Source organism: Panicum virgatum, chromosome 6N, assembly GCF_016808335.1.
Source record: "Panicum virgatum strain AP13 chromosome 6N, P.virgatum_v5, whole genome shotgun sequence".
Classification (NCBI taxonomy): domain Eukaryota; kingdom Viridiplantae; phylum Streptophyta; class Magnoliopsida; order Poales; family Poaceae; genus Panicum; species Panicum virgatum.
In genome coordinates, this window is record NC_053150.1 from 47,127,390 (window position 1) to 47,139,046 (window position 11,657).

The following is an 11,657-nucleotide window of genomic DNA, read 5'->3' on the forward strand; positions in this document are numbered from 1 at the left end:
ACATTAATTAAGCAGATACATGATACTCCATGCAAAATTTCCTACATATCCATACAAATTAATAAAATGAGAGTCCATACAAATATGAGTACATTAATTAAGCGGATACATGATACTCCATGCAAAGTTTTCTACATATCCATATAAATTCATGAAGTCTGAACACATTGCAATTTTCATTCTCCATCCTCTGCCTCATGGTGTTTATAATATTGTTCCTACATTTATTAGATGGAGTGAATATAAGAGGTGAACAAAAAAATGAATAAACACACTTAAACAGATACACACCTGCAATCCATACACACTTGGTAACCAAAAGGTAAGATGAATAGATGGTTGCGGTAGCGGGGGCGGTGGCAACCTTCCCCTATACGGTGGGGGGAGTTGCAGATGCGGTGCGTACTTTGGAGTAGATCTAGCTCGTCTACCGGTTCTCGTTTGTCGTTGTGAGGTGGGTGCACCATGATCTTGATCCTGTGTGGCATGAGTGAAATTTGTCTCCCCAGTAAACTGAAAGGGTGACACCTGACCACTACTCCCTCCAACACCACCACTCCCTCTAACCCAACCACTCCCTCCAGCATCACCATCATCACTCCCTCCAGTGCCGTCCTCATCATCATCGTCGCCGTCGAAGCCGCGGCCTCCATCATCACCGCTAGGTTCAGGTGTTGTGTCTTCGCTCCTAAATTCTCCCTCTTCACGATCTAGGAACATGTAATTTGTACCAAACCTTGTTGCATTCCACTTCACCAATTCACTCCTAATAGCTTTTTTTATCATATGGTGCAAAGAGTTGGAGTTGTATAATCAACTGCAGATCCTCTTTGCACTCTCAATACATGCTTTGTGATCTGGCCACTCTCCAACGTGCTTGAGTATAAGATTAATACATGCTTTGTGATCTGTCACTATTTGGACAACGTTCTCAGCGCTGACATCTTTGATGATTTTTTCGATGAGCTGTATTTATGTAAAAATCCATTAGCATGCTCCAAGTAATGGAATATAAAAATTGACCTTGCACAACTTTGACATACCTTGACAATAAAATTAGCATCCTGTGAGTGACCAGTTACATCAAATGACTTCCAAAAGTACATTGTACCTTGATAATATTTTTTTGACTAATTAAATGGAGGTTATTTTCATGGAGTGATACCATTCTAGGCCATGGAGAAGCTCTAGTTTTTTATAGAATTTTTTCCTTCACTTTTATAATTTTTTTAAATTTTTGAATTTTGGACTGATTTCTTTTGAAAACTCGACTGAAAAACGATTTCAGTGTGTGTCGGTAACGGTAAAAATCACTGTTAATCATGAATATCGACCGATTTTTAAAACTCTGATGGGACGTGGTCAAGAGAGGAGATCCTACTCCTTTGTCCCGTATGGGTAACCTGGTTCGACGGGGACGTCGAATCCTAACGGGAGGAGATTGTCACGGCCCACGCACGGCTACTGTAGCATAGCGGCACAGCCTTTTTAGTCCCGAAGTGAAAACGGTGAGGGAGCCGAACCAGCTTAAATAGTCGGTCTCTGGGAAACTAGTAACTCCGGTTCGAATCTTTTGCGCGAAGCGAGGACGAAAACGCAAAAGAGTTATTTAGCAGATATATTTTACTCAACATACAGAATAGATTTTAACCATTATCCAAGGTCGGGTCGTTAGACGCCGCATGGCAATGCACCGAACCCCTTGGTGCACCGCAACACGATGCGTTCCACCAGCAGCGCTCACGTGCGTCCTTTGGTAAAGCTGGTTGCATATCGAAGTAGATGGCAGTCGGCCGTAGTAGCTTTGCAACCCAATCCACTCTAATCCCTGGTTTTCTTTCTTTAATGATGAATGATGCGGACACATGAGAATTGGGCCCTCGTAGTCATGGGGCTTTACTTCCGTCCCTTTTTCTCTGCGCCAGCGACCTGCATCGTCACTTTGATTATCCGTCACACAAACAAGCTTCACGGGCGAGGCTGCGAGTGCGGGCAGAGAGAAGCATGTGGATGCTTCTTCCTGTGAGATAGAGTGGACCGAGGACTCGGACAGGTTCTATCAGAGCACATCCACGGCAATCTTGATGGACTCCACGAGTGTCATGATCCTGTTCTGCTGATCATGGAGTTAGGACCCGCACGTTTTCCAGTAATCATAATCATGGGGTGCTCGCTCTTCTTCGTCGGTGTTCTCGCCTGCGAAGAATTTCGAAATTTGACATAGCAAGGCTCACGCGATTTGACATTAAATTTATAAGTCTTTCGAAATATGACACTGAACGTATGAATTCTTTCAAAACGAGGGATTTCAAGTTTTTTCTCGATTTCACAATTTTACCTTTTGTTTTTCTTTTACTGGACACCTAATCTTCCCATTTTGCCCCTAACTCAATCCAATACAATCGATTGGATCCAATCGAATCCATCCATCCCCTGTTTGTCGTTCCTCTTCATCCTCCCGTGCTCCTCCCTTCCCTGTTCCTCTCGGTCCCCCCTGCTTGCGCTGTGCTGGACCAGGAGCGCCGGCCCCCTCTGCCGATGGCTGAAGCTGCCTCCTGCCGGAGTCGTCGGGCGCCGGCGGCCGACTGAACGGAGCCCTCCTGCACACAGCGGAGCTCGATTCGTACGACATGGCTTGCAGCGGCAGGGGATGCTCCTGCAGCGAGCGGCCCTCGCGAGTGCGGGGGTCGCGGCAAGAACCTGCAGCGGCGCTCGGGAGTGCGGAGGTCGTGGTGGCCGACGTGCTCTCATCTCTCTGTCTCGCCTGTTCATCCCGCCACCCCCTGCAGGCTGCTCGCGGCCGCCCCCAGCAGGCCGCCCGCCGTCGGAGCGCCCGCCGCAGTAGCTCCTTTCATCATTATTCAAGTGTCCAGGCGGCGGAGTTCCTGCGGCTGCGGGCGGGCGAGCGGGCGTGCCTCCTGCGGCGGGCGAACGGTCGGGCCTCCTGCGGCAGGCGGGTGAGCGGGCGGCACAGCTCCTGCGGCGGGTAGGCGGCGGCGGCCGGCCTGCAGCACTCCGGCGACGAGCTGAGGAGAGGAACAGAAGATAGCACGGGAGAGAAGAGGAGTGGGGGAGGCCAGGAAATGATTTCATCAATGGATCCTAAAAGAATAAGTTCAGGGGCAAAATGGGTACTTCATGTGCCTAAAAAAAGAAAATCTTATATGAAATTTGCGAAATCACGAAAATGAGTCCAAATCTCCTGTTTCGAAAAAATTCGCACGTTAGATGTCATATTTTGAAAAGCTTGCAAATTTAATGTCAAAAAAATAAGACATGCATATTCTATGTCAAATTTCGAAATCTCTCCTCGTCTAAGGTGCTTAATCATCTTCGCATATGGGCCTTGGGCATTGGCCAAGATTGGGCCCAAGCATATCTGTTGGGCGCAACCATCGAATCAGGGCCTTTACGGCTTCACGGGTCAGGCCCATGGACCGTGCTGCGACCTGCGAAGTGGCCCCGTGGTCCGTACTCCCGTGTAGGTTGTTGGCGAATCCTCTGGAACTTGCGCATTCCGCTTCGCCCTCGCCCCACCACCGAGCCAGGCGCTGCTGACATCTTCCACCCTCCCATTCCCTCCTCGCCGCAATTCCATTCGATCCCACCAGTCCACCACCCATCTCGCCATTGTCCCGGCTTCGAAGCAAAACCCGCCCGTCTCGGCTGTCTCTTCCCGACCGCACAAGGAAGAGGGGAAGGCGGTGGATTAATCTTGCCGCGCGGGTGTTGCCGTGCCCCCTCCCGCGCCTCCTGCGGCGTTCGGACTTCCTCTCTCTGGATTCCTTCAGTTCGGAGGTACGGAATGTTTTTGGATGGCTGTAATGTGAAAACAGTGGGACTTGGCTCCGCCCATCACTGTTCGCTTGTAGCAATTATGCTGTATTTCGTTCATCAGTTTGTTGCATTTCTGATTACAGTAATGGATTGGCACTGTGGATTTGATGCCCTTGAGTCACGGTTGAGCCTGTGCTATATTCTCGTTGTGAAGGATTAGCCGATAATGTGATGTCATTTCAACGCTTACAACTGTTTCGGCAATCTTTAGCTTCCCTTGCTTCCAATGTTTTGCTTTCTAAAGTTTGCATAGGTTAACTACCCCAGACTGAGGGCAAGTAAAGAATATAACCTTGTGGATCTTGCGTTGTTTAGCAGATAACCATCATATTAGACGGTAACTAGTACCAATTCTTTATCAAGTCATGCAGTCCACACAACCTTGTTGGACTTGTCGTCTTGATAATACCAATGTGTTGCCATTTTGGGATAGTGTTACGGTTGAAGACACCGTATTACTGTTTCCAAATCTGCCTGTGCTAGCTGTTTGAACAATTTGGGTTCAGCTGGACTAGGTATTTTAGTTCAGAGAATGTTCTGGTATTCCAAGGCTAAAACATCCATATCTTGCCGTGCTATTCCTCACATGACATTTCTCCATAATGTTGCAGCTAATACTGCTTTAACTGGATGCGGCTCTACTCACCTGCACTCTGTTTGTGGCGATCAAGCATGCATTACTATCCTAATCAGTTCCAAGGAGGCTTCACACACAATATGGCCTTGTGGAAATGCTCGCACTCGCCGTCAAGCGTTTACCATGTGAAATCTTCTCAACCACAAAGTATAAAGTACTTTGTAAGCTTGATGGGCCAACAATTCCGTTGTGGACTGTCAACCAGAGAGGGTAGTCTCAGCATAAAGCTTGACATGCCTTCATATGAAAAGTCGAGGATCGGCTGGAACTGGAAAGGTATGCATCAGAAGCTTGGAGGTGTAGCTGGAGGACTTTGCTTTGGTTTTTCGGTTACTGGACTAGCAAGCGCTGAGGTTCCTATCATTAGAATCAACGATAATGCCGAAACTTCATCATCAGCTACCGGTTCAACTCATGGGAAGAAAGTATACACAGACTATTCTGTCACTGGTGAGAAATGCCAATATTTTTTGTTTTTTAAAAAATCTTTTTTTGAATCATGCAGTGACTTGTATGCTTCATATTTACAATTCGTTTTAATGTTTTATAGAATCATGGGCATTGGCCTCATTGCATTTGAGTGATTTACATGAATTCCCCAGGTATTACTGGAGATGGTAGATGTTTATTCCGCTCTGTGATTCATGGTGCATGTATTAGATCAGGGAAACCCATACCTAATGAAGACCTTCAGAGAAAACTAGCTGATGATTTGAGGGCGATGGTATGACCTGGATTTTTTTTTTTTTGCTGTAGTTATACTTGATGACTGAACATCCTAAAATTCTTTGGAGCCTAGAGAAAAGACAAGGAATTCTAATATTATTATTGATTGTTACTGTCATCCCCTGAGATAAGCTAGCTTGTTTTTTTCTTCTAATTGAATAGGTCGCTGATGAATTTGTGAAGAGACGTGAAGAGACTGAATGGTTAGTTGGTACACTTTCTTTGTTCCTCGGTATCTAGAATGAAACTGAATTATATGTGCTCACTGCTGATACATTTCTGAGCATATGTTGTTACGAAAATTTTGCAGGTTCGTTGAGGGAGATTTTGATACATATGTATCGCATATTAGGAAGCCACATGTGTGGGGAGGCGAGCCAGAATTGTTCATGGCTTCCCATGTTCTTCAGTAAGTAACTGTATTTGTATTTTGTTACATGCATTTAAAATTTGTTACCACAAATCCCTAACATTTAAGTTTACCAACTCTTGTCTAAAATGTCTATCAATGCTGCAGTGCTGTGTCGTTATAAGTTGAATAGTGTTGAGAAGGAAAAATATGTACCCTTTGTTTTCTACTTGATTGTATGGAAAAAAAAAACTATTTCCTATTTTCCTCCTATGTTGCCACCTTATACAGTAAAATATGCAATTTCTTTGTGTCACTATTCTCATGTTTCGTTGTCAAACCCCAAGTGCCAATTGAAGTTTTGTTTAAAATTGATGAAACTGATTATGGTCACTAGAATACATTCTGATGATATACACTATTACTTTGTGCACAGGATGCCAATAACTGTTTACATGCACGATGAAGATGCAGGTGGTCTGATAGCAATTGCAGAATATGGCCAGCAGTATGGGAAAGAGGACCCAATCCAGGTCTTGTATCATGGTTTTGGCCATTATGATGCTCTACAGATTCCAGCAAAGATTGGTTCAAAGCGGAAACTGTAGAAATTGTTGAGTGCAAAATTGAAAAGGTAAGTCATGGGGTGATATCTTTCCTGTTCTTCATATGTAAATAGACAATTACTAGAGCGCAAGAGCGAGGTGCTAACCCTGTTTCAGTGTTTATATCGCTTACTGAACATTTCAAGCTATATGCACATGTACATATGTGAATGTGGAAGATGGCTTTGATTAGAACTTGAAATGGCATCATCTCACCAAGCAGAAACGCTGTTGCATGATTCAATACTTCCCCAATGCTTGATGAATTAGGAACAGAGCATCACTTATACAGAAATGCGTACTATATTCTGTCTGAATTTCTGTATTGAATGTCTGAATTTCTACCGTAGAAATTCTTTTTTCCACGTAGTCTAGTATGCCCTAAACCTGAAAACTGAACTCGTCGTTCTGTAACTGGTTGTACATCAGAAGTCATTACTCAGGACAGGCCCCCCGTCATATTGTACTCTAGTCAGCATGTACCTGTACGTACGCGAGCGGGGGGACCCAAGAACGGATGCTTTGATTTTCAGCAATGCCAGTATCTGCTTTGAATGAGCATGTGAAGAACACCTCAGTCTCAGACAACGAGTCGGCCTGGGGTTGAATTGGCAACAAACCCTGTGTGATCCTCAAGCTCGATGATAGACAAAAACTATTGGTAAAAAAAATGATAGACAAAAACTTGGGATCATTAGACAAAAACAATAGCATTTCAATTCCGCAGATCATCTTCACACCCCTCTGTTATATCAGATCTTTTTTTTTCTTGCAGAGGCAAGGCTGCAGAAGGGTCTGGTTTGCTGGAACGGCGGCTTCACCTTCAGAAGAGGTTCATCAGATGGACATGCTACATGGTGGGTGCATCTGCTCGCTATGAAACGGAGCTGCTGAAAGGACAGAGCAGGTTGCCCGAAGTGCAGCTGTGAAGCAACGCCCGGCATGGCAACATCCCTAGTAGTCGGTAGAGAAGAGAGAGAGAGAGGTGACCGAGTCCTGATCCTTGTTTCTGAAACGTCCTCGCGCTGACAGTAGGCTCGCTCTGTGTAACAAGGAACTGCTTACCAGTACGCTATGGCGGAGTATTTCCGGCCTGTGAGATTCACCGTTCCCGTTTCCAGGGATCGTCGTCTGCTCAGATGCCCCGTGGTCCGGCGGCCCGAGTCTTCTCCTTGACCTCTCTTCTGCCCCTACTTGATCGCTGTCCTGTTGAGCAGCTGCCAGCTTGCCGCGTAACAGAGCACAGCCCCCCAGTTTGTCCTGCGATGCGAAGGCTCGTAAAGGCGAAGGAAATTTTTTCTTTTTTATATTTAAAAAAAATTAAAATTTCAAAAATATATGTCGGTTTTGAAAAATTTCAAAAATATACCCCGGTCGCCCTATTGGGGGGCGACAGGCCTCAAATGTAATTTTTTTTTCTTCAAATTTACAACGAAGTCCCTGGAGAAAAAAAAAGAGGGGGGCCTGTCGCCCCACCAACGGGCGACAGGCCAGTGGGCCCGCCAGCGGGGCCGGTCGTCCCTCCTGCGGGCGACAGGGGGGTCCTGTCGCCCCCACCACGGGCGACCGGGTCAGCCCGCCTATATAAGGCCTCCCCCTCATTCCCTTCTCTCATTTGACCTCAAAAAATCCAGAAAATAGAGAGGGGTGAGAAGAAGGGAAGCAACGAAGCTCTGCCGAATTCCGCACTTGTGATCTACCGGTAACTTTCGTATAAATTCGTTGATATTGTATAACAATTTAATTTAATTAGCAGATTAGCTGAATTAGATTTTGTGCTTTAGAACACTGGTTTAGTATTACAATTTGAGTACTATTACAGACTTTTTCAAATAAAATAATTATACATTAGAATAGAATTATGATAGTACCTTATTGATATTGCAGTATAAGACAATAGAATTATAACAGTACCTATATTTTCACGCATCGATTTGGTATACGATATGTGCATTGCTTAAATTATGGTTTGTTATTTGGCGCACCACACTATAGCGCCAATGTCTTCGTCAGGATCAACCTACATTCCGTGGAGCAAGTGTAAAGCCACCGTACCCAAAGGAATTGATGTGCCAATGTGCTTCTGCGGTTCGTTATGCAAGTTCATGCAATCTGAGGTTTTAGGAGATGACTACGGCATGAGGTTCTTTATGTGTGAGAACTACGAATATGATCCACCTAAGCGATATGGCAAAGACCGGGCCAAGGTAGCAGGACAACATACGCTATTTTTCTATATGACCTAACATTGAGTTATGATTCTAACTTGTGTTGGACAAAATCTCCTCCGCCTCTTTGTGATTTTATGCAGTGGTTCGACACCGTGCAGTCGCAGCAGGCAAAGGACATTGTCGAACAAAAAGCAAGATGGGCTGCAGAACGTTGGCGCGGAATGAAGCACGAGGAACAGCAAGAGGAGAAGCGCAACAAAGAGCAAGAAGAGATCCGCAAGAGGATGGAGGAGGTGGATCGTAAGGCGGCGGCCGAACGTGAAGCTGACAGGGAGAGAAAGCGAGAGAGGGCACGTCGTGCGAAGGAAGCCGGGCCCGAAGCAATTAGGAAGGGCAAATATCCTAGGTGCACTCAGTAGAGTAGTACCATATAATCCTGGCATTTTACATTCCATAAGGCATGGTAGGTTTAGATGCAACAAGAAATTATCTTGTCGCGTGCACATGCCACTGCAATTAGTTGTTTGTGTTTTAAGTTGAGAGCTTAACTCTATGTGTTGTAGCCTTTACCATTAATTTGCAGTTGTAGCCGGGAGTCTATGAAATCTTTGAACTTTTCTTTAATATTTTCGGAGCTTTTCATGTCACTAGAATACTAAAAACACACATTAATATAACGATAAGAATTAAGAATTAAGAAATACATCACGGTCTGCTGCTAAAAAGCTCGAATAGCTCAAAATAGGAACCATAGTGTATCTAGCTGCGAGTACGAGATCACAGGTTGCCACTGCTCAGCACGGCGATCACGGGTTTCCCAAATGTCGCATTCTTTGCCCAGACATACGTGACAAAAGACGACAACCCAATAGCAGTGCTCTTCCAACATTTCAAAAAGATGTGACAACACGGCAACCACACCAGCTCATCTTCAAAGCAGTCTCTCTGGCGAGGACGACGGACCTGTCATTCTACAGCGAAGGTCTGTGGCGTGTAGTGGGGAAGGCGGCATCTAGGCGCGATCGACCGAGCGGCAGTAATGCAATGCTGTGAGTCTGCATGCACAGAGATGCATCGAGTAGTCATTTCGAGAATCGAATCTAGCATTTTCAGTGTTAGGTCAGCTAGCCTCTTCACTGTGTTGTCATGTAGGTTTTTAGGTGCATTTACACTCCACACTCCGGGTATCAGACCTTTGTGCGCCTATAAATACTCCCAAGTTTGTGAACTCCCAGCACAACTCAAACATCAAACCTCATTGTATACTCAATGTCTGGAGGTGGGTCTAGCGGGAAGAATTACTATGGTTTTGGGAAAGGAAAATGGGGAAGAAAGGGAGACCCCATAATATGGGAGGGCCTCTTGGACCTGATTCCTTTCCGGAACCAGTGTTTGAGTTTCCGTCACAGCACAAGAGTGAATTTACCAATGAAACTCCTCTTCGACAATACGATAACCGTAGAGAACCGTGGCCAAAATGCAGACATGGTGAGGACTGCTTAGTGCAGATGTGCACCGACAGGATGGATGGCGGTCGGCGTTTCTTTAAATGTCCACATGCATGGGTAATACTCGGTTGTTTCATTTCTTTATCTTCAATGAGACATCTTACATGGAATTTGTTTTGCAGTCTTTCGATGCACCAGAAAACTGTGGTTTTACTAGGTGGGTAGATCCTGCACCAATTGATTCTGTTCATGAGTTCATCGAGTACCTCCAGATAAAGATCTTTGATCTGGAATGTAAGGTGAACCATTATGAGGAAGTGAGCGAGGATAACAAAGACGACGAAGTTGATGATATCAGCAATGCAGCCGTTTCACAGGATGAACCATGCACTATTCCTTACTGCAACTGCCCTTGTCACAAGAAGAAGGGCCATGCGCCTCCGGCACCACCTCCTGCACCACCTGCAATGGGTGGATACTGCGGAGAAGGCTCAACGCAGTTTGCTACGTGGGGGTACGGCTACTAGGACTACCCTAGTGCTAGTGACATGCTGTATCATTGTGTTTATTCTGTTTTTTAAAATTACCTAAGGCATGTTAGGTTAGTCCGGAATCTGTTTACCGTAGTTTGCAACGGGTTCTGACATGCCACTGCATGTGTGATGTGTGTTTCATTATCGTTGTATTATGATGTAAAATTTGGTGGTTCACATTACGTAATGCATTTCTTAGTTCTTATTTCTTATCGTTATATTAATTACATGTGTGCTTTTAAGTTACCTGTAGATCAGGAGTACGCAATTCGGTAGAGCTTCGCCGCTTTTCTTCTCCTCACCCCTCTCTTTTTTTCTGAATTTTTAGGCTCAAATGACAAAGGGAATGGCGGCGAATGGTGGCCAGGGTTTAAGCAATAACGGAAGCAGCAGCAATTAGTGGATTCATGTTGAGTTCCTCGTGTCAAAAAAAAAAAGAAATGGTTAAGGATACAATCAACCAAGAAATTATTACTTCGAACTTCTAAGCTCTATTGGTAGAAGCAACTACTAATAAGTACAAATAAATGATAATCGAAATCGTCCGAATTGCTTCGAGACCTCGTTTTTAGTTTCTAATCATTATAGGTTTGTGTAAATCAACGTGAAATCTGCATCTATCAGACATCCGCGCTGACAAAAAAATAGTTTCTCTAGTGTCATCCTTTAGACCGTCCACAGCGATAGGAGGAAATGGAGGAGTAAATCTACTGTTTGGCACTGTAGATGCACTGTTTGATACTGTAGACAGAGAGGGCGTGGGAAACGAGGCAAGAGCAAATTTACTCTTGCTCTTGCCATTGTGGACAGCCTTAGAGGCCGCATCACCCACCAAAATTGACATCCGACACCTTCCGTAAATTTCATGATAATTCGAACTCGATTTCCAAATCCTTCTGCAAATATATCACAATAAATCTTCGGACGCTGGAGGAATTTTATGCAATTCAATAGGCTTTGTTGGCCAAACACAGGATCCTGTCGCCCCCCCCAATGGGCGACAGGGGCCTGTCGCCCGTTGGGGGGGCGACAGGCCCCCCTCTTTTTTTTCTCCAGGGACTTCGTTGCAAATTTGAAGAAAAAAAATTACATTTGAGCCCTGTCGTTTTCCATAGGGCGACCGGGGTATATTTTTGAAATTTTTCAAAACCGACATATATTTTTGAAATTTTAATTTTTTTTAAATATAAAAAAGAAAAAATTTCAAGGCGAAGCCGCCTACCAAAACGGCTGTCCGCCGGCCCGGCCTGGCTCCGGCCCATCGGGCCCAGCCGGTCCCCCTCGTCCTCTGCCGCACTGTGGAGTGACTGTGGCCAACCTTGCCCTGCTGAAACCGATAGTTGTCCGGGGC

The 11,657-nt window shown here is 45.2% G+C and overlaps 1 protein-coding gene across 2 annotated transcripts; it reads left to right on the forward strand.

Moving 5' to 3' along the window:
• The first annotated feature begins 3,479 nt into the window (after nucleotides 1–3,479).
• Nucleotides 3,480–7,253, forward strand: LOC120679940 (OVARIAN TUMOR DOMAIN-containing deubiquitinating enzyme 4-like). Of its 2 annotated transcripts, none has more exons than XR_005677394.1 (7): nucleotides 3,480–3,798; nucleotides 4,449–4,924; nucleotides 5,077–5,198; nucleotides 5,363–5,403; nucleotides 5,511–5,609; nucleotides 5,986–6,815; nucleotides 6,930–7,253. XR_005677394.1 is itself a non-coding variant. In XM_039961598.1 (7 exons), the coding sequence occupies exons 2-6, from the start codon at nucleotides 4,468–4,470 to the stop codon at nucleotides 6,155–6,157; spliced, it is 891 nt and encodes a 296-aa protein (XP_039817532.1). In that variant the 5' UTR covers nucleotides 3,480–3,798; nucleotides 4,449–4,467; the 3' UTR covers nucleotides 6,158–6,183; nucleotides 6,930–7,253. The 2 variants fall into 2 exon arrangements, 1 of the variants encoding a protein (XP_039817532.1); XM_039961598.1 differs by having other exon boundaries at nucleotides 5,986–6,183.
• Nucleotides 7,254–11,657: the final 4,404 nt, after the last annotated feature.

Bases quoted from the DNA above. Each gene is read 5' to 3' on its own strand.
- LOC120679940 (XM_039961598.1), top strand. From the start codon at position 4,468: ATGCGGCTCTACTCACCTGCACTCTGTTTGTGGCGATCAAGCATGCAT. The intron at 4,925-5,076 runs GTGAGAAATGCC...TGAATTCCCCAG, and splicing joins CACAGACTATTCTGTCACTG to GTATTACTGGAGATGGTAGA. The intron at 5,610-5,985 runs GTAAGTAACTGT...CTTTGTGCACAG, and splicing joins ATGGCTTCCCATGTTCTTCA to GATGCCAATAACTGTTTACA.